Source organism: Rana temporaria, chromosome 7 (genome assembly GCF_905171775.1).
Source record: "Rana temporaria chromosome 7, aRanTem1.1, whole genome shotgun sequence".
Taxonomy (NCBI): Eukaryota; Metazoa; Chordata; class Amphibia; order Anura; family Ranidae; genus Rana; species Rana temporaria.
This window is the reverse complement of record NC_053495.1, coordinates 22608208-22631782: the sequence shown is the minus strand read 5'-3', so window position 1 is coordinate 22631782 and position 23575 is coordinate 22608208. Positions and strand designations below refer to the sequence as shown.

Sequence of the window (23575 nt, the reverse complement as noted above, 5' to 3'; positions counted from 1 at the left end):
AGGGAGAAAGCCTCGCATTACTGTGTGGAGTTACAGACAGAAGAACAGGAAGTGAGGATTTCTCAGAAGAAATAAGGACATTGAAAAGCAAAATGAAAGGATGAGGTAAGTGAAGGAGGACTGCACTAAGGTAAAAGAAGCTATTTAGAGGAAAAAAATTGTACCTTTACAACCCCTTTAACATTGAAGTCTATGGCCCTTAACTTGGACCAAAGTAGAGCATGAACTACTGTACTTTGAAGAAAGGCTTTCTGATTGTGGATACCCCAACTAATATTTATAGCACCAAATCCCCAGATTGGTTAAACAAACAAGGGTAGTATTGGGATTTTTAGGGTGCAGAAGAATGATATCAAATATATTAAAGTATTTTACTTTTTATTTTGAAAAACAAAAAATATATGTTAGAAATATATAACAAGTGGCAAGTACAGTATACAGATTTTTTACAGGACAGCACTGTGAGATGGACTTCCCGACATGTTTCGCCCAGATATTGGGCTTCTTCAGGGTGGATAGATGCGCATATAATTTACGTAATTAAATGTAATGCGATATATAATATGTGACTTATTGATTTTGACACACACACACACACACACACACACACACACACACCTTTTGTGCTTTGTCTTTTTTTTCTCTTTTTTTTTTTTCCTAGACAGGTTTGTACCCCCAAACCGGACAGCTTCCCCTGAAGAAGCCCGATAGATGGGCGAAATATGTCCGGAAGTCCATCTCACGGTGCTGTCCTGTAAAAAATCTGTATACTGTATTGCCACATGTTATATATTTTTAACATATATTTTTGATTTTGTGTTTCAAAATAAAAACTACTTTTAAAGGGGTTGTAAAGGTAAATGCTTTTTCACCTTAATGCATCCTATGCATCAAGGTGAAAAAACATCCGACGGTAAAGCCATTCCCCCCCCCCCCCTCCCGAGCCCCCGTTTTACTTACCTGACCCTCGAAAGTCCCGCACTCACCCCCGTCATCCTCTGCGGTTCTCAGACTGTGGCCGTTGATTGGCTAGGTTGGATGGATTGATAGCAGCGCAGCCATTGGCTGGCGCTGCTGCCAATCACATCCAATGAAGCGACGGGGGGCGGGGCTGAGTGATACAATGAGCAGCTATGGCCGCCGCTGTATCACGGGAGCGCGCTCGCAAGAGCTTTCCGCCATGTGAGGGAGCTTGCATGAAGGTGGACTGCTCTTGCAAGGAGGAGCCAAGACAGCCGCTGAGGGACCCCAGAAGACCGGGTTCGGGGACACTCTGTGCATAACGGTGGAGGCAAGTATAACATGTTTGTTATTTTACCCCAACAACATTTTTTTTCTTTTAAATAATATATTTGATATTCTTCTGCACCCTACAAATCCCAGTACTACCCTTGTTTATTTTACTGTACTTTGAAGTTGCTGCAACTTTAAGTCATGCATATATGAATGGTTATCATTGGAAAACATGAGGGAAACGACTTGTCATGCAACTTTAATGTCCAAAGTTGCAAGACAAGTCGCACAAGTGTGAATCGAGCGTTAGACTGTATCAGGCAATGAGGCACCCACATTGAAGTGATTGACTAACAATAACAGGTACAGGCAATCACCTAGTGGTGCCTACACTTGGGGATTAGTGTGCTGGGCACGTCTTTTTACAGGGCGCCTGCCAAAGAACAAAACCCACGCCCGCTGTTACTTAGAGTTTGGTAGGTTCTCTTTAAGAGATACTTTCAGCCCACAGCATATCAACAGAACAAAACGAGAGTACCTCCAGCCTGGCCGTGATCCCTGGAGAGTCTCTATAAAGTGTCTGGCAGGAGCCAGAAGTTGCGGCACTGGTGGTCACACTTCTACCCTATCGCTGGAGCGCTGTAGTATTATTGCTGGCCGCTGTTCAAGCAGCTGGAGTGCTCACACAGCCCAAGCCAACTTTGTGTCTTCATCCCTCACACAGCCGCAGTTAACCCCGTCATGGGCAGCTTTACCACTCATGGGCAGTTTTGCCTGATTACACCTCGCCTCATTTGGCGCTGCTAATATGTTATAATAATGGACTTGCTCAAAGGGCCTGTCCACGTAAAATGAATATTTTAGTTACCGTATATACTCGAGTATAAGCCGACCCGAATATAAGCCGAGACAATTTTACCACAAAAACTGGGAAATCTTATTGACTCAAGTATAAGCCTAGGGTGTCCATCTGCATGCCTCACTGTGACTCACTGTGTCCATGTGCATGCCTCACTATGCCCATGCCTCACTGTGTCCATACATCACTGTGTCTTTTTTTTTCCAAAGCCGGGCACCCCTTCCATAGACTCTCCCATGTTAAACGTAAGTCTAATCATGACACAGTGAGGCACGGGCACAGTGAGGCACGGGCATGGACACAGTGAGTCCATACCTCACTGTGTCCATGTGCATGCCTCACTATGCCCATGCCTCACTGTGTCCATATCTCACTGTGTCCATGTGCATGTGCTTGTATTCACAAAGCACTTGCGTCTAAAGTTACGGCTGCGTAGCGTAAATGTGCCGGCGTAAGCGCTCCTAAATCAAATGAGGAACAGGGGGGCGTGTTTTATGTAAACTAAGCATGACCCCACGTAAATGACGCTTTTTTCGAACGGCGCATGCTCAGTATCACGTCGAATTTTCAAATTAAATTACGCCCGCTCAATGCCTAGACGACGTGAACGTAACTTACGCAAAGCCCTATTCACGAACGTTTTACGCAAATGACGTAAACTACAGAAAATTCAACGCTGTCCCGACGTCCATACTTAACATTGCGCACGCCTCACTATAGCAGGGGTAACTTTACGCCGGTCCGACGCCTTACGCAAACGACGCATATAGATACGCCGGGCGCACGCAAGTTCGTGAATCGGCGTATCTACCTAATTTGCATATTATACGCGTAAATCTACGGAAGCGCCACCTAGCGGCCAGCGTAACTATGCAACTAAGATACGACGGCGTAAGAGACTTACGTCAGTCGTATCTAAGCAAAAATCCGGCGTATCTTGCTTTCTGGATACAGAAAAAAGATACGCCGGCGCATCCTAGAAGTTACGCGGCGTATCAATAGATACGCCGACGTAACTTCTTAGTGGATCTGGCCCTATGTGTTTAGAACGGCAAAAAAGAACAGGCTGATTTTTCGAACCCTCAGCCACTACATGGCAGCTCTGCAAGGAATGGAGTACATTGGTCACATAATGCCCCCACATATCTTCACCCCCGATTTAGGCATGGACAGTGCATCTTAGACCAAACGACCACATAAATGATGAATGGGATTTTCAAATATTATATAGTTTATACACTTTTCTTGGTAGAATGGACAGGTGTGCATCAAACTGAATGCTTTTGGATATGCCCAGAGTTTAGCTTTAGACCCCTTTCACACTGGGCGCTTTGCAGGCGCTATAGCAATAAAAATAGCGATAAAAATAGCGATTGCAATGCGCCCTGAAAGAGCGGCTTCATTTACTCCACTGGAGTGGTGCGCTGGCAGGGCGTCAGAAAAAGTCCTGCCAGCAGCTTCTTTGCAGCGGGGAATACACCGCTCCTAAAGCACCCATGCCCATTGAAATCAATGGGCAGTGCCACCGTAGCTGCGCTTTTAAGCCTTTTTCGGCTGCTAACGGGGGGTTAAAAGTGCCCCGCTAGCGGACGAAAAGCACCGCAAAAACTACTGTAAAGTGCCGCTAAAATAGCGGCGTTTTACCGCCGACGCCCAGGCGCTTTCAGTGGGAAAGCAGCCTAAATATCAGCAAACCGACAAATAAAAAAAATAAACCTCCTCTCACCAGAACATTATCATCTGTAACCAAATGCAGCGCTACTCATTGATTCCTAAATAATACAAATCTTGTAATATTTCATTTGCAGAAACCATAATCTGGGAAGTACATACCTCAAACCAACACAGGGATCCACTCAGTTTTCTGATATTCCATGAAGACTCAACCTGCAATAGATGAAAACAGAGAACACATTAAAAGGGGCAGTTGATGCTGAAAAGTACAGATAACACTAGGAATTAGGACATCGGCCCTTCATTCCATTAAAAAGAAAAACGTTCAAGACATTTACCTTTACCCCTCCCCCAATGCTAAGAAGAACCTCTACTGTACGCCATGGCAGATGAGGAAGAAGTTTCAGGGGAGGAAAGATGAAGATCGGGGAGTGCTGATCCCACAGAGCCACCACAGCACTCACTGCTTCTGCTAGAGCTCGTCTGTTAAACACAAAGGGCCAGATCCACAAAGATCTGCCTATCTTTAGGCAGGCGAAGCGTATCTAAGATACACTACGCCGCCGTAACTTAGAGCGTAGTTTCCGTATCCTGAAAGAATTTGCGCCGTAAGTTACGGCAGCGTAGTGTAACTGTGTCGGCGTAAGGGCGCGCAATTCAAATGGATAAGATGTGGGCGTGTTTTATGTTAATTCTACTTGACCCCACGTAAATTACGTTTTTTTTTGAACGGCGCATGCACCGTCCGTGGGGGTATCCCAGTGTGCGCGTGCTCGAAATCACATCTCAAATAGTCAATGCTTTCGACGTGAACGTAATTTCCGCAAAGCCCTATTCGCAAACGTTTTACGAAAACGACGAAAAATTTTACGCTGTCCCGACGTCCGCTGGGGTGGAGGTTCAACTTCCAGCAGGACAACGACCCTAAACATACAGCCAGAGCTACTGGCCCTCGAGCCGCAGTTTGGAGACCCCTGGTTTAGATCAAAGTATATTCATGTGTTAGAATGACCCAGTCAAAGTCCAGACCTAAATCCAATTGAGAATCTGTGACGAGACTTGAAAATTGCTGATCACAGATGCTCTCCATCCAGTCTGGAGATATTTTGCAAAGAAGAATGGGCAAAAATTTCCCTCTCTAGATGTGCAAAGCTGGTAGAGACTTCCCCAAAAAGACTTTAATTGCAGAGAAAGGAGGTTTACAAAGTATTGTAAAAAAAAAATGAAAACCACTTATTTTCTTTCCACTTCACAATTATGTGCCACTTTGTGTTGGTCTATCACATAAAATTCCAATACTTTTACGTTTTTGGTTGTAACTTGACAAAATGTGGAAAATTTCAAGGGGTATGAATACTTTTTCAAAGCACTGTATCATATCTTTTAACTCCTCCACACAGTTTTTTTTGATTTTGCGCATGACTATTGGATAAGCCCTTGGTCGCAAGATAAGGGGCCAGATTCTCGTACATCCACGCAATTTTGTGCGGGCGTAACGTATCTGATTTACGTTACGCCTCCGCAACTTAGACGGGCAAGTGCTGTATTCTCAAAGCACGTGCTCCGTAAGTTGCGGCGGCGTATCGTAAACCGGCCGGCGTAAGCCCGCCTAATTCAAATTTGGATCAGGGGGGCGTGTTTTATGTAAATCTACTGTGACCCGACGTGATCGACGTTTTTTCCCGAACGGCGCATGCGCCGTCCGTGGAATTTCCCAGTGTGCATTGCTCCAAAGTACGCTGCAAGGACGTCATTGGTTTCGACGTGAACGTAAATGACGTCCAGCCCCATTCACGGACGACTTACGCAAATGACGTAACTTTTTCAAATTTCAACGCGCGAACGACGGCCATACTTAACATTGGTACGCCGCACTTATGCCTCATATAGCAGGGGTAACTATACGCCGGGAAAAGCCTAACGTAAACATCGTAACTTTACTGCGTCGGTCGGGCGTACGTTTGTGAATTTGCGTATCTAGCGGATTTACATATTTCGACGCGTAAATCAGCTTACACGCCCCTAGCGGTCAGCGGAAAAATGCAGTTACGATCCGACGGCGTAAGAGACTTACGCCTGTCGGATCTAATGGATATCTATGCGTAACCGATTCTAAGAATCAGGCGCATAGATACGACGGGTCGGATTAGGACTTACGACGGCGTACATGGCGCTGTGCCGTCGTAAGTCCTTTCAGAATCTGGCCCAAGGTCTTTAAATGGTTTCGCCATTCTGCTTGAGAGCCACAAACCTCATCCTGAAACTTCTGTCCTGTGAAACTCTTAGAGCTCACAAAGCCGTTCTGAGCCGGCAAGACTGGCGGTCGGTTTCTCACTATCGGGTTAATCTACTGCGAAGCGCTTCTAACAGCAGAGTAGAAGCTGATCCTTTCAGAGAGAGAAACTCATTTTTCACCTGTCAGATTATTGCTCATTCCCCGTCTGCACGCCTCGCCTGTCAGAGAGGCCGGCTGCTCCCCATAATACAGGACAATTACGGCGGAATCCTCCAGACAGAACGCAGAGAGGGGGGAAAAAAAAATCCACTTACATTTCTCTCTCCTTCAGTGACACGGGTTTCATAGCAGTATGCCAGAAGCACATCGATCAGACCTAGGTACGCCAGCTGCTCCGCTCTCTTATCCAGCAGATAGGACTTGTTGGTGAATTTTCTCAGCTGCTCCTTCTCCTTCTCTGTAAACGCGACTGCGCAGGGTGGGAAAAAAGGGAAAAAAATATAATTTTGGCCATTGAAAATTTGGCTCAGTAAGTTTTGACAATTAATCAGGTGGTCATTTCCAGCCCAAACATAAAATGACCAGATGCAAAAGAAAAATAGCACTTTGAGGTTAGAAGAGGCTTTGATCTTAAAGGGGCTGTAAAGGTAAACGTTTTTTTTCACCTTAATGCATTAGGGCCCTTTCACACGTACGGACAAACGGTCCGTTTATTACAAGTCCGTTTACGGACTTGTAACGTATCCCTATGGGATTGCAGACGTTAGCGGATGATGCATCCGCTAACGTCCGCAACCATCCGCGTCCGCAAAGATCCGCTTTTGCGAACGGAAGAAAACCCTATTTTTCTTCCGTCTGGCGGAACGGATCGGATTTGAATACGGACACACGGTCCGTATTCATCCGATTCCCCATAGGGGAGAGCGGAGGAGAGACAGGGCGGTCTCTGCACAGTGTGCGGGGACCGCCCTGTCCGCCGACAGCTCAGCGGGGATTTACGGAGGAATCCCCGCTGAGCCAAACGGGCTAACGGAGCGGATCAATTATGGATCCGCTCCGTGTGAAAGAGCCCTTAGGGTGAAAAAACATCCGACAATAACGCCCCAGCCCCCCCGTTATACTTGCCTGACCTCTTGAAAGTCCAGTGCTCCCAACCCCCGCCTCCCCCCCCCCACTTCCTTTTTGCCGCTCAGCCTGGTTGTTGATTGGTTACAGTGGATGGATTGAAAGCAGCGCAGCCATTGGCATCATCCAATGATGCGGCGCGCCGGGGGGCGGGGCCGAGTCATACAGTGAGCGGCTATGGCCGCCGGCTGTATCATGGGAGCGCACCCGCAAGAACTCAACACCATGCGAGCACGCTCACATGAAGGTGCCGAGTCCTTGCAGGGGGGAGCTGAGGCAGTCGCAGAGGGACCCCAGAAGACCAGGTTTGGGGCCACTCGTCGAGAAAATAGAGAACATGTTCTCTATTTTCTCGTTGTTCTATGGGAGCTCTCGGCCCGCCGAGCTCCTCGGCGGCTTCAGGGCTGAACTGGCCGAGGAACTCGATGTGTTTGGCACGTCGAGTTCCTCGGCCGTGTGTACGGGGCCTGACATGTTTGTTATTTAAAATATATATATCTTTTGTGATCCTTTAAACATGCAGTTCTCACCCCCTACAGTGCTGCTTTTGACACGGTACACCATGGATTACTACTGACTCGGCTAACAGAAGTAGCCAGAGTCACGGAATGTGATTTCGCTTGGTTCTCCTCCTTCGTGGAAAACCGATCACAAACGGTGAAACTGGGACCTTTCACTTCTGAAAAAACGGACGGTATCATGTGGAGTCCCTCAGGGTTCCCCTCTGTCACCGGTTCTTTTCAATATTTATCTGCGCCCTCTTTTTGAAATCATCAGTAACCAGAAGTTACTTTATCACTCTTATGCAGATGATACACAATTGTGTTTTCGCATCTGCAACAAAAAGGATCATTCTCTTGGATTAGAGAAATGCCTTTTTTTAATAGAAAACTGGATGACAAAGAGTTATCTTAAACTCAACGGTTCGAAAACAGAACTTCTCCTGTTTCAAGCCAACCGGAAAAATTATCACGTGACAACATGGACAATAAAAAAAAAAAAAAAGAGGATACACAGCACCGTGGTATTTCACCAAGAACCACAAGCTGACAGCCGCAAAGGATGTCGGGACTTGTAGTTCACTCACACACAGAGCTGTGTAAATGAATGAAGCGGCCATGTGGGCGGAGCCCCGCAGATTTTAACCGTCCCAAAAATGTGTCAATAGTGTCTGATGTGTCCACCATAATGTCGTAGTCACGCAAAAAAAAAAAAAAAAAATGAAAAAAAAAAGACGAAAAAAAAAAAAAAAAAAACGCAGAACGCCGTTACTTGTACTAGTGAAAAAAATAATAATAACAACAATAAGAATAATAATGAAAAAAAAAAAATATATATAAATCTATCCCCAATTTTGTAGACACTATGGCCCAGATTCTCAAAGGGCTTACGACGGCGCAACGCCATGTACGCGGTCGTAAGTCCTAATCTGGGCCGTCTTATCTATGCGACTGATTCTTAGAATCAGTTACGCATAGATAACCATTAGATCCGACAGGCGTAAGGCTCTTACGCTATCCGATCTTGAATGCAATTTTTTTTTGGTGGCCGCTAGGTGTCGCCTCCGTCGTTTTCCCCGTCGAGTATGCAAATTAGCTAGATATGCGAATTTCCGAACGTACGTGCGGCCGGCTCAGTGAAGTTACGACGTTTACGTTAGGCTTGTCCCGGCGTAAAGTTGCCCCTGGGTATATGAGGCGCAATCAATGTTAAGTATGGCCGTCGTTCCCGCGTCGAAATTTGTACATTTACGTCGTTTGCGCAAGTCGTCCGTGAATGGGGCTGGACGCCATTTACGTTCACGTCGAAACCAATGACGTCCTTGCGACGTCATTTGGAGCAATGCACACTGGGATATTCTTCGGACAGCGCATGTGCAGTACGTTCGGCGCGGGAACGCGCTTAATTTAAATACTACACGCCCCCTACCCGGCTAATTTGAATTAGGCGGGCTTGCGCCGGGTGATTTACGCTGCGCCGCCGCAACTTTACAGGCAAGTTCTTTGAGAATAAAGCACTTGCCTGTAAAACTTGCGGCGGCGTAACGTAAATCAGATACGTTACGCCCGCCCAGTTTTGGGCAATTGTACGAGAATCTGGGCCTATAACTTTTGCGCAAACCAATATACGCTTATTGCAATTTTTTATTACCCCAAAAAATTGGGGAAATTTATTATAGCAAAAAGTGAAAAAATATTGTGTTTTTTTCAAAATTTTCGCTATTTTTTGTTTATAGCGCAAAAAAATAAATACATAAATAAATAGGTTTATTTATTCAGTCAGTTAAAGTGACGCAGTGCCGTATCGCAAAAAATGGTCCGGTCATTGGACAGCCAATTCTTCTGGGGCTGAAGTGGTTAGAACGAGACCAGTTTAGTAATATAAACCGGTTACCCAGGTTTGCTTCAAGACTGCAGTTTTATGCTCTTGAAATCCATGACACCCGTAAACAGGCGCAGCATCTCCCGAAAAATTTCCATGGGAAATGAAGTAACATCTATTTATCGGATTACACAGAAGTATTACAGAATACATCTATGAAGACACGCACACCAGTTCCTGCCCCGGGGAAGCTTATAACCTGCCTGCGGCCTGTTTATGGCGGATAGCGCTTTCTTTCTTTTGGTCACATCATCCTGTTTAACCACTTCCCGCCCGGCCCATTGTCAAATGACGTCCACAAAGGACCTCTACCGATCCAGATGGTCACCAGTCATCTCTATGACCGTCGGAGGATCCGGGCGCGATGTGATGACGTCACGCCCGGGTCCCCGTAAGTAAACAAAGCCGCAATGAGATCGGTGAATTTTTTTTCACAGATTTCATGCTTTCCAGCCTGGAGGAGAGATGTGGGGTCTTATTGACCCCGCATCTCTCCATAAAGAGTACCTGTCACACACATTCCTATTACAAGGGATTTTGACATTCCTTGTAATAGGAATAAAAGTGATAAAAAAATAAAATAAAAAAAAAAATATGTAAAAAAAAAGAAATCATTTTTTTTTTAACGCCCCTGTCCCCAGTAGCTTGCGCGCAGAAGCCCCGCCAACATATGTAAATGCCGTTTAAACCACATATGTGAGGTATCGCCGCGTGCGTTAGAGTGCCAGCAACAATTCTAGCACTAGATCTCCTCAGTAAATCTAAACTGGTAACCTGTAAAAAAATTCAAAGCGTTGCCTATGGAGATTTTTAAGTACCGAAGTTTGGCGTCATTCCATGAGTGTGCGCAATTTTAAAGCGTGACATGTTAGGTATCTATTTACTCGGTGTAAAATCATCTTTCATATTTTACAAAAAAATTGGGCTAACTTTACTGTTTTGTTATTTTTTTAATTCATGAAATTTTCCAAAAAAAAGGCGTTTGAAAAATTATTGCGCAAATACCGTGCAAGATAAAATGTTTCAATGACCGTCGTTTTATTCCCTAGGGTGTCTGCTAAAAAAACATATATAATGTTTGGGGGTTCCGCGTAATTTTCTAGCAAAAAAATTATGATTTGTACATGTAGGAGAGAAGTGCCAGAATAGGCCCGGTATGGATGTGTGTATAAAAGCCCTGTATGGAAGTGGTTAAAACCGTTCAAAATAAAAAATTGCAGCACCAAAAAAAAGGTTCGTTTATAAAATTATTTTTTATAGCATTTTTTCGATACTGTAAGAATTATTGTTTTCTGTATCCATTACAGGTATTAAAATAGCACTGACAATTTACACAGACCGTCACACACTTTGTACATTCACAGGTGTCCCTGCCCCCAAGAAGCTGTACAATCACATTCATTCATTCATTCCTTCATTCTTTCACATACTAGGACCTATTTAGACAGGAGTCAAATAACCTACCAGCATGTCTTTGGAGTGTTGGAGGAGACCAGAGTACCCGGAGGAAACCCACACAAGGACAGGGTGAACATGCAAACTCCAAGCGGATAGTGTTGTAGTCAGGGCTGGACTGGGACAAAAATTTGGCCCTGGATTTCATCCAGACTGGCCCACTTTGATAGTTCTCACCTATGGCGGCCGGAATCATTCTCTCCTTCTTCCTCCTGCAGTCTCAGAAGGCCTGCGAGAGGTAGAGGAGAAGCAAGCATTCCGAGACTGCAGGAGGAAGATGCTCCTCCTATCCTGCTTATTTCTGCTGCCCACCTCCCCCATGCTCTCCAGCCCCCCTGGGCTCTTGACCACCCTCCATGCTCTCTATCCCCCCCCCCCATGCTCTTCAGCCCCCCCCCCCGGCTCTTCACCTCCCCCATGCTCTCCAGCCCCCCAATGCTCTCCACCTCCCCCCATGTTCTACAGCCCCCCCTGTGCTCTCCACCTCCCTCCATGCTCTCCACCTCCCTTCCAGTCCCCCTGGGCACTCCACATCCCCTCCCCCCATGCTCTCCGCCGTCCCCCTGGCTCTCCACCTCCCTTCCAGTCCCCCTGGGCACTCCACATGCCCTCCCCCCATGCTCTCCGCCGTCCCCCTGTGCTCTCCACATCACCCCCATGCTCTCCAGCTCTGGGCTCTCCACCACCCTCAGGACTCTCCACCTCCTCCATGCTCTCCAGACTAGGGTTGCCAACTCATCCCTTTAAAACAGAACACATATTAATTACACAGGTTCTGAGGCTAATTTAATGCAAATAAGGCACCAAGTGAGTTTAATTACCTCCTTAATCAGCCACAGAACCTGTGTAATTAATATGTGTTCTGTTTTAAAGGGATGAGTTGGCAACCCTACTCCAGACCCTCTGGGCTCTCCACACCCCCCCCCCCCCCCTGTGCTCTCCACATCCTGGTCTGGGCCTGGTTCAAGGTATAGTCCAATATAGTTCCAAAGTCATACACAGGGAAATCCAAAACTAGTGGGGCAGACACACAGGTAGCTTGATCAGGAATCACATGTATCACTCTCTATCACAAATGAGGTTTGAGCTGGCTTATAACAGGCTTTGTTTCCACCCAGAGACTGATCACATTAATCAGCCAGCAGGTGGACAGACAGACAAGGAGAGGGCCATAGCCCAAACTCTGGATGCTGGAAATAGGAACAGGAGCACCAAGTGATCGCGACACTAGCGCGGTCCAGTCTTGTGCTGGCAGAGGGAAGGGTGGAGTGTTCCCCCTCTGGACAATACATATGTGTGCAAGGTTCCGTTCACAAGGGGCATACAACAATGTTCACCCTTGCGGGGACCTTGCATGGAGATACACAGGTGTTTTCCGTACATCCCCGTGCAGGTAGCATGCAAAAAGAAGAAACGTATATGGACAGCCGCACTCCGATAAGTCTAAAAAAGACGTGCCCTTTATTGGGTAAAAAGAAATGCACTACAAAAACACAGCATACAGTGGGAAATAAACCTCTGACGCGTTTCACATTGAACCTCAATGCTTAGTCATAGCTGGGGCAGGTAGCCCCATTGATGTCAGCGGCTGCACAAACAGGGATGTCAAATTGGGAGCAGCATCTGTTTGTGCAGCCGCTAAATCCCAATTAACCTCAATAGGGCTGCCTGCATGGGGAAGCACGGAACACCTGTGTATACCCATATGGTGTAGCACGCCCATTGTGAACGAGGCCCAAGTAACTTGATATGCGGTTATTTCAATATAAAAATAAGTCAGCTGGTAAATAAATTCAGAGCAGAATTTAAGTTTGCCACCTACAGGCTGCTATTGGTAAATACTGAATATTCACATGAAATTACTTCATTCTTTAACCAAGATTACCACTAAAAATGTATACCTTTCTGAACAAAATTAGGAAAATATATGCAAATTTGACAGAAATTCCCTTAAGAAATTGGTGACATTATCTGCATAACAGTTTTCACTAGACATGTGCCCTGCCAAAAAATGTGTTCATTTTCGTTTTAATTTGTTTTTTTTCCGGGTCATTAATTTTGATCGAAATTCGTTATTTCCAATAAATTCGAAAATTCGGAAATTCAAAAATCCAAAAACTTGGATTTTCTGATTTTTGGAATTTCCGAAGTTTGGAAATTAAAAAATCTGAAAATTAAAAAATCCGAAATAATAACCAATGCCATAAAACTACCCCTATTTTGTAGATGATATAAATTTTGCGCAAACCAAATCAATATACACTTATTGCGATTTTTGACATGTTTTGTGTTTTCCCACAGCCGGTGGTGAAAACGTTCCTATCCTGAACGTGAATGTTCCGCGGCAGCGCCTAAACTCTGCTAAAAGCCTATGTGTTAGAGCAGCACGATTAATCGTTAAAGAATCAAGAACGCAATTCTACCCACCTCCCGATCTTAAAAAAAAAACATTTCCTTCATTCAGTGCAGAGAGTTCTCTGCTAAAACTGACAGCTGTCAAAAAACAACCCCCCCAAAAAAAAATGAAAAAAAAAAAAAAAACAGGCAGCCAAGGGCCTCACAACATTGCTAAAAAGAAACATTGTAACATTTGGTTCTTTTAGATCAAAGGGATGAACTTCTGTCTGTAAATAGAAATAGATTGTGTTTGATAAGCTGCTTCCCTGGCTACAGTAGTCCAGGAATGACAGTTCTGAACCTGGAAGTGATAAAATCCTCCTTGCTTCTGGGTTCATTAGTCACAGAGGACATGGAGGAATGGATCTCCTCTGGATTTGACTATTGGGGCCGTTTACTTTGGTCCTGGCCTCCCCCAGAGGAACAGGCAGAGGATGGAGTGCAGTCTTTCTTACTAATGTAAACGTGATTGGGTGGCCGTAGAGCCGTCAGTATCACTTGTACCTAACACCCAATTGTCAGCTGGAAAAAAAAAATGACACCAAGCTTCTTTGAACCATTCCAAGCCCAGGGATGGTTTAAAGCAGCCTAAGAACATAAAGTGGTTAAAATTTCCAATATTGGGCGTGTAGAAAAACCTGTATGGAGAGATATAGGTAGGCTGCCATCATAGATCTGTTGCTTCTATATTTTTATAGTCCACTGGCTGTCATTTTGCCTGAACAGATTCAATACTCTGAGCCAATGACCTAAAGCAAGTATGCAGTTTAGATGTTTTTGCTTCAGTCTGACTTTCCTGAACTGCTTGCTTTGTTTCAGGACAATGTATCAGATCATAACGAAACCAGCAATAGCCAAGCAACCTTCAAGAGAAAGTAAAAAACCCCAACCCCAAAAAATGGGGAAAAAAAACGAATCCTGCAAGAGAAAGGCATAATGAGCTAGTATGCATGGCACTTACCTGAAATCGAAGCCCCCAAAGTCCTCCTCGTTCCCCGCTGCCGCAATGTCCCCTCGCATTTTCTTCCCGTTATCGCTGCTCCGGCTCTGTGATTGGCCGGAGCAGCGATAACGTCACTCCCGCACATGCGCGCGGGATGGCAGATCCCTGCGCATGCGCAGGAATACGGCATTTACCCCAATAATGGCATTCACAAAAACGGCACACTCAGTGCGCCTGCGCCGTTATCTACGACACGCATGCGCCGTAGACATCGGCGCCTGTCATTATTGTAAATATCTCCTAAACCGTGTAGGTTTAGGAGATATTTCTTGCACCTACAGGTAAGCTTACCTGTAGGTGCAAGTTGTGCGGTTGGGTTTACAACCACTTTCAGTAACAGCAGCCGCCATACTTTCTCGCTATGGTGCCATTTTGCAGTTACATTGGCGCCAACTCACCAAAAGCATAAAAAGACCTTGGTGACACATCTGAATGATGAAGACATGACATCACTGGCTCCAATTAACTGCTTTCACAAAACCTTATTTATACGACTTTCTTATACAGGAATTTATTTATACAACGTCCTAGGAGGAATCCCTGGACAGAACATAGCAAAGTTTATACTTTACGCAATAATTCACTCTTGGAATTATAAGTCATATTTGATTTTCATGACCCGCCGACCCATGATTATATAAAGTCATGGCTTTCCCAAGGACCTGTAACGTCATTAGAAAACAATGATGTGATGTAAAGGTCAGCGCTCCTCCGGAGTGCACAGCTCCATCCATACTCTCCCCATGTTGAAATTTACCATTCCTGACATAAGAGTTGAACTGCAGGCTAACAGATAAATACTCGGCTGAATTCCATATATTATCTGCTAAATGATTTTAAATTTCCCCAGCCAGACCTAACATTTGTTAGGACAAGTTGGTCACCTCACTTTTTTTAAACTGTAATTCAGCAACATAGCTCCCTTACCTTAAAGCGGAGCTCCAACCTAAAGTGGAACGCCCGCTGATGGGAACCCTCCCCCCCTCGTGTGTCACATTTGACACCTTTCAGGGGGAGGGGGGTGAAGATACCTGTCTAAAGACAGGTATTTGCACCCACTTCCGGCCACACGGTCTCGGGCAGACTGCGGGCATGACGTCACCTCCCGTCCCCCCGTGGTGTTCTGGGAACACTCGGCTCCCAGTACAAACAGGGAGACAATCGGCAGGCGTAGCGCGACTCGAGTATGCGCCGTAGGGAACCGGGCAGTGAAGCCGGAGCGCTTCACTTCCTGGTTCCCTCACCGAGGACGGCGGGGGGGGGGGGGGCAGCAGAGTGACGAGCTCCGCTTTAACCTGTGATTGGACAGTGAAGGAAGAGCAACAAACTGATTAGATCAACATTCTGCTCTATCCTTATGTCAGCAGGTCCCTTATCAGCACCTGTGAAAGCAGAGGATTGGCTTAGAGCAGAAGTCTGCAAACTACAGTCCATGGGCCACTTCCAGCCTGTGCAAAATTTTATCGAGCAAGCGGTAAAGCCAGCCGGTTCAGCGGCGACTGGTCCAGATTCAATCAATGTATGAGCAGGCTGGTTGTACTGAAGTCGATCCATCGATGCACTTCAGTACAACCAGTCTATCGGATACTTTGCATGCGATTACTGCTAGTGGCCATCAGGGCCGCCATCACAAATTTTGGGGCCCTTTACACAGCTTTAGGCAGGGCCCCCCTGGAGCAGAGAACCACCGGGGGGGGGGGCCTCCACTCTGCCGCAAGATAAGCGGGGGGGGGGGGGGGCAGTGGTTATGAAAGTGTCATCTCTTCTCTTTTCTCTCCTGCTGCGAGATAAGCGGGACGGGGGGGGGGGGGTTGGTGCTGACAAACAAAACAAAGTCAACTCAAGTCTTCACTTCTCTCTCTCCTGCCACGAAAAAAACAGGGGGGGAGGGCCCCGGTCAAACAGGAAAAAAAATGGGGGGGCGACCGGGCCCCTGGGGACCATCAGGCCCCTTACAGGTGTAATGCCTGTACCCCACTGAGGGCGGCCCTGGTGGCTATAGCCGCCAGCAGTAATCCTTGTCTTCTACCGGCAGGGAAGGCTCCTCACTAGCAGAACACAATAGCGCTGCAATAGGTTCTTGAGAGGCAGACTTATTTAGCACAATATACAATGAAATATCTTAGGAGCCAGACTCAATTAACACCTCAACAGTATGTGTCCCCACATGAATGAATACTGTCCTATTGACCTGTTGGGGTCAGAATAAACCACTTGTAATATTTCAAGATATCCTGCAATACATGATTTATCATTACTGTCCCATCTCCTGTAATCCGAGAAATAATTTCTCAGTCATCCTATGCCCCTATTGGACATAGGATGACCCTAGACACAAGAGTCATTGGTGAAGCTGGCACAGGAGTACCCCGCATCCTTCAAAAGTCTCTGGGTATCACGGGCCATTCTGTTACAGTTTGCATATATGTGATCGCTAACCGGGCTCAGGGGCGGAACTCTCATGGATCACTGAGCACAGAAGCAGGGATCACTACGGTCTGACTAGTGGAGACATTGACATACATCCGTTCAGACCAGGCGCAATGTGAGCGCAGACCACCAGGGTAGGGGGTGCAATCTTACTCAGGCATCGTAAAAGGCAACCGTGTGAAAACACCCTAAAAGTGGAAGTCCAGCCCAAACACTAAAAATCGCTACATCTACAGACATCCACAATCTAACACTAACCTATCTAGCCCTGTAAAGAAGAAATCAATATACATACCTATTTTGAAGCTGCTCTGGTCCAGTCTCCAGTGGCAGAAGCTTTGCAGAGGACACAACCGACAACGGTTAGGAAATGAATAAGAAGTGACATCACCCATAGGCTTACTATGGGGCTTCCGTTGTCGGCTGCCTCCTCTGCACCCGCCTACACAATGAAGCTGCCGCTGACAGCTCAGCTTGGGACCAGAGTGGCTTCAGAAAAGGTATGAATAGCGATTTCTTCTTTACGGGTGTAAATAGGTTAGCGTTAGGGCTCTTTCACACGGGTGGCCCGTTCAGGTCCGCCTGCCAGTTTTTTAGGCGGACCTGAACGGGCGCTCCGTCGGGTCGGAAATCAGCGGTGACATGCCCACTGACATCCGACACGCTCCGATCCGCCAGAGTGTGACGGAGGAAAAGACGGTCCGTGTTCATCCGATCCCACCATAGGGGAGAGCGGAGAAAAGACAGGGCTGTCCCTGCACAGTGTGCGGGTACCGCCCTATCATCCGCCGGCTCAGCGGGGATCAACCGAGCGATCCCCGCTGAGCAAGCGGAGGTTCGCGGGGCGGGTGTGAAAGGGGCCTTAGATTGTGGATGTCTATAGATGTAGCGATTTTAGGGTTGGGCTGGACTTCTACTTTAACCAAAAATTAGGATTTACTGTGTTAGAGGGAACATTCAGAAATGTTAATTGTGCCTAAGCAATACCCTGAAGAGTCAACATTTTTTGTAGAATTCATTCGTGAAAAAAGCAGTGCATTTCCTGTGCCCAGATCGTCCTGTGACTTGAGCCCAGATCTGCAGTAAGAGATCACCTAAAGCACTGTTGCCTTGCACAGATGGCCTCATGAGATTTGGGGAAAGATTTGGCGATGTGCCACTCGCTGTTCTCCTTGCTGGAGAGAAAACTGTACCCGAGGACCTGCAATGCAAGAATCTCCTTGCTTCAGCTTCCTTCATTTTGTGGCTCTGTGCTTTCTCACCCTCTCCTGCTGCTTCTTGAATGTTCCACCACCGATCATCAGAAGACCAGTTCTGACATTAGGAAGCAAGCCTTGTCGCTACCCAGATTGTGACACACAGAGGAAAAGTGGAACCAGGAACATTAAACCCAATAATGAGAAAAAGATCAGCTGCAGATAGACCACAGAAAATACTAGGGACTGAGAGCTTACCATTGCAAGCATTATGATGGATGCTTACTCCGATATACGGGCACTGGAAATGAAGGCCGCAATATGTAGCGGGTCTAGAAGCGGTGACCAGAATATTTGGAGTTAGTTACTTACCCTCAGGGCCGTCTTTAATGTTGATTGGACCCTGGGCAAAAATTTCCTTAGGCCCCCCTCTCCCAAGCAGTTTTGCTCTCCACCTGCTCTGAGACATACAATAAGAGCCGGTTCACACTTCCGTGGCACGACTTCGGGGGCGACTCTGCAAGGCGTCCTGAAGACGACTTCAGAGGCGACCTGCAAAACGACTTCTGTATAGAAGTCAATGCCCCCCGAAGTCGTGCAAGAACCTTTTTCTAAGTCGGAGCGACTTGCGTCACTCCTATTAGAACGGTTTCATTGCATTGAATGGAACGCGACTCGTCAGGCGGGTGAGCCGCCTGTCGTGCCGCCCCAGTGTGAACTGGCTCTAAATATCAGCTAGACTTAAAATCGGTTTATTGTATCAGATCAGGCAGGGATTGTGATTGGTTGTCAGAGATTACAGCATATCATTACCACTTACTGACTGGTTGCTAGAGGTTACAGCACACATTTTGGCTCACTGATTAGTTGCTTGAGGTTACAGCACATGATTTTTTCTTGTTGATTGGTTGCTAGAAATGACTGTATAGTAATACTGCTCACTGATTGGTTGCTAGAGGTTACAGCACATCATCTCTTCACTGCAGAGGGTCACGATATAAATATGAATGCCGCCTTTATTAACATATGAATGCTGCCGGCCTCAGCTATTTACTTATGAATGCCACCGCTATCTATATATTAATGCTCCACATGTAAACACAGGGGGGCAGATCCTCGTACAATTGCATGGGCGCAGCGTATGTGAGATAAGTTACAGCGGCGTAGCGTACTTTTTTAATCTTTGAATCCACAAAGAATTCGCGCCGCAAGTTACGGCGGCGTAGTGTATCTCTCGCGGCGTAACGGTGCGTAATTCAAATCGGCGAGTAGGGGCGCGTTTCATTTAAATGAAGCACGTCCCCGCGCCGAACGAACTGCGCATGCGCCGTCCCTAAATTTCCCGCCGTGCATTGCGCTAAATGCAAGGACGTCATTATTTTGACGTGGACGTAAATTACGTCCAGCCCCATTCACGGACGACTTACGCAAACAAAAAAAAATATTTTCAAATTCCACGCGGAAACGACGGCCATACTTAACATTGCGTACGTCACCAAATAGCAGCTTTAACTATACGCTGGAAAAAGCCCAACGGAAAAGACGTAAAAGAATGCGACGGCCGCTCTTACATTCGTGGATCGTCGGAAATAGCTCATTTGCATACTCGGCGCGGATTACGACGGGAACGCCACCCAGCAGACCCCGAAGAATTGCATCTAAGATCCGAAGACGTACGCCTGTCGGCTCTAACCCACATGCCGTCGTATCTTGAAGATTCAAAACAAAGATACGACGCGGGAAATTTGAAAGTACACCGGCGTATCAGTAGATACGCCGGCGTACTTCCTTTGTGGATCTGCCCCAGGGTCTTCAGGTGAGTCATCGGTACACAACAATAGGGCAGTGCTGGGCAGCATTAGTAGCAGCACTTCACACTGAGATATCAGGACACAGCACAGGACTAAAACTTCAAGGGACAAGGGAATTTAAACTGGGATAGTTGGCAAGTATGAGACAGCTGCTTTGGGCCCCACAACAATGACAGGTCCCAGGGCAGCTTCCCCTTTTGCCCTGCCTTAAAGACGGCCCTGCTTACCCTTTAAATATGTTATAGGAAACCGGTCCGCTTAAATACATTTCTGCTCCTCCTTTGCACTGCTGCACCAACACGTTCCCCTGACTATCTTACCTCCTTTGTCCTCACTTTCAGGGGAAACGTTTGCGGTTCTATGCTGCATCTCCTCCCACCAGGTTTTGTACTTCAGCAACTGTTTAACAGCATCGTCTTCAAAGAGGTCGGCTCTGCAAGAAACAACAACGTCCTTTCAACCGTGTACAGTCAGCAAAATGCTTAACAAAAAAAAAATCTCAAGCAGCCTTGAATGAACTCCGATGGAAAGAAAAACCAGAACACCGCTTTAAAACACCAAATTAAAAAGAAAGTTTTTGTTTTCCGCTTTAGGCACAGATGTTTTCTGGCAAATTAATTAACCAGTTGTGCTCCATCCAGCCATTTTAGCTAAAGGCTGATTTTCTAAACTACCGTATTTATCGGCCTATACCGCGCACTTTTTTGCCCTGAAAATCGTGGGTGCGCGATATACGCCAATACCCGCGCCGTGTTTGAATGCCTGCGCAGTACACTCGGATACATTCGCCCAGGCTCGGCTTCGCTCGTAGTCACGCTCTGTGACGTTTATGCGTGATAAGCATTGCCTGGCCGAATATACCCGAGTGTACTGCGCTCAGTATACGTCAGCGGAGGCTTTAAACTGAGCGCAGGAATTCGACATGAAGACAGCGCGGGAGAAGCCGGGAGGACACCACCGACGCCGCAGATGGACGCCGGACCGGACGAGGCCGCCGGGCAAGACACCAAAACTGTAAGTAGTAAAATGTAATAAAATGTTTTTTTTACAGGATTTTAGGGTAAAAATTAGGGGTGCACGCTATACGCCGGAGCGCGCAATACCCCGATAAATACGGCAGAGAAGGCTGCAAAGAAGGCTTTCTGTAGGTGATATTTTCTTTAAAGCGTTATTCATTTTCTAATATAACCCCTCGCCGAGTCGCCGCTGTCCTTTCAAATAGCCTCTGACGCTGGAGACCAGTAAGTGGGGCTCGGGATTATGCACTTACTGTGATTGGCTTGCAGTAATGATGTAAATAGGGAGCCCTGCCTACCAACTGTCAATGGTGGGTACTTAGGGCTCTTTCACACGGATAAAAAAGGGGACATACATTGATCCCTATGAGGTTGCGGGTGCCAGCGGATGAACATCCACTGACACCCGATCTCACCTGGGTCCACAATCCTCCGATTCTGCAGACCCTATTTTTCCATCCGTCTGCGGATCGGATGAACACGGTCAGACGGGGGATCTGTTAACCCCTTCCCTGCCAGTGTCATTTATACATTGATCAGTGCAATTTTTTTGCACTTATCACTGTAATAATGTCAATGGTCACTAAAAAGTGTCACTTGGGATCAGATTTGTCTGCCACAATGTTGCAGTCCCGCTAAAAACTGTGTATCGCTGCCATTACCAGTAAAAAAATAAATAAATAAAACAACAACACAATAAAAGTCCCTAAATCCATCCGCTATTTTGTAGACGCTATGGGCTAGATTCAGATAGCCCTGCGTAATGTTGTGCGGGCGTAACGTATATCCGATACGTTACGCCGCCGTAAATTAGGGCGCAAGTTCCGTATTCAGAAAGAACTTGCGCCCTAAGTTACGGCGGCGTAAAGTATGTGCTCCGGCGTAAGCCCGCCTAATTCAAATTTGGATGATGTGGGCGTGTTTTATATAAATTTAGTGTGACCCCACATATTTGACGTTTTTTACGAACAGCGCATGCGCCGTTCGTAAAAGAATCCCAGTGCACATGCTCGAAATTCCGCCGCAAATAGTCAATGCTTTAGACGTGAACGTAACTTACGTACAGCCCTATTCGCGAACGACTTACGCAAACGATGTAAAAATTAAAAAAAATTTGACGCGGGAACGACGTCCATACTTAACATTGCGTACGCCTCATAGCAGGCGCAAACTTACGCCGGAAAAAGCCTAACGTAAACGACGTAAAAAAAATGCGCCGGGCGTACGTACATTTGTGAATCAGCGTATCTACCTAATTAGCATATTCCTCGCGTAAATCGACGGAAGCGCCACCTAGCGGCCAGCGTAAAATTGCAACCAAGATACGACGGCGTAAGAGACTTACGCCGGTCGGATCTTAGTCAAATCTATGCGTAACTGATTCTAAGAATCAGGCGCATAGATACGACGCCGCAACTCAGAGATACGACAGCGTATCTGGAGATACGCCGTCGTATCTCGTACCTGAATCTAGCCCTATAACTTTTGCGCAAACCAAGCAATCAAATTCACACTTATTGCGATTTCTTTATTTTTTATTGAATATTTATTATAGCAGAAAGTTAAAAAAAAAAATTGAATTTTTTTTTTGAAATTGTCAGTATTTTTTTTGTTTATAGCGCAAATAAAAACCACAGAGGTGATCAAATACCACCAAAAGAAAGCTCTATTTGCGGGGACAAAAAGGACATTTGGGTACAGAGACGCATTACTGCGCAATTGACAGTTAAAGCGACGCAGTGACAAATCGCAAAAAATGGCCTTCCAGGGCTGAAGTGGTGCTGCAAAATGAGTGTTGCTGGTTAAAAGAGTTTATAAATAAATAAAATGGAAAAAGCCTTTTTTCATATTTTGTGGCTGCAGATTATATTAAAACGAGTATAAACCAGCTTGCCAACAAACACATTTTTGGTGGCGTTTTCCTTTAAGCATTCAGAAAACAAAAAGTAAATCTCTGGTGTATTTGTGGGATTTAATTATAATTTTTTTATTTTTTTTTTATTTTAGAGAGAGAGAGAGAGAGAGAGAGAGAGAGAGAGAGAGAGAGAGAGAGAAACACAATGAAAAAGAAAAGATGAACAGATGGAGGAGACGAGGCAGTCAGGATGAGTGAATGATGTCACCAGCAGCCGAGGAGAATTCCTCTGGTGTCCATCAAGCAGATTAAAGCGAGTCAGACAGCGGCGCAGGTTGGCGGAGCCAGGCTGCAGCTCAGCTAGTGATATATGAACAGAGCGCTCTGCAAGGTACTGGATATGTACAATGTAACACGGCACGATGCAGAGCACTGTAGCCATAGTGACACGGAGAACGAAGGAGAGACAATGAGACATCCAGAAAGAAGAAAAGACACTGGATGAGGAAACAAAAATAAATGAAAAGGATGGACTAAAGTGACCGAGTAGAATAAGAGCAAAAGAGAAAGAGCAATAAAACACGGTGGAGTCACAAAAACAGAGAATACGCATAGGGAGAAAAGAAGATCAGCGAGAAAGAGGATGAGAGAGAAAGAAAGAGAGGAGGAGAGGGGGGGGGGGGGGGGGGAGAGAGAGAAAGAAAGAAAGAGAGGGGGCGAGAGAGAGGGGGCGAGAGAGAGAGGGCGAGAGAGGGCGAGAGGGGGCGAGAGGGGGCGAGAGGGGGCGAGAGGGGGCGAGAGGGGGAGAGAGGGGGCGAGAGGGGGCGAGAGGGGGAGAGAGGGGGCGAGAGAGGGAGAGAGGGGGCGAGAGAGAGAGAGAGAGGGGCGAGAGAGAGAGAGAGA

General features: G+C 46.4%; 1 protein-coding gene across 4 annotated transcripts in view; it reads right to left on the bottom strand.

The window, feature by feature from the left end:
* SHQ1 (SHQ1, H/ACA ribonucleoprotein assembly factor) overlaps window positions 1-23575 on the bottom strand; it is a 111755-nt gene that overhangs the window by 60128 nt on the left and 28052 nt on the right. For all 4 annotated transcript variants that reach the window (XM_040359064.1, XM_040359066.1, XM_040359067.1 and 1 more), the window contains exons 7-9: window positions 20122-20234; window positions 6317-6471; window positions 3926-3979 (exon numbers count right to left, since the gene is read on the bottom strand). In XM_040359064.1, the coding sequence (XP_040214998.1) occupies window positions 3926-3979; window positions 6317-6471; window positions 20122-20234 (322 nt within the window). The remainder of the gene's footprint in view (window positions 1-3925; window positions 3980-6316; window positions 6472-20121; window positions 20235-23575) is intronic.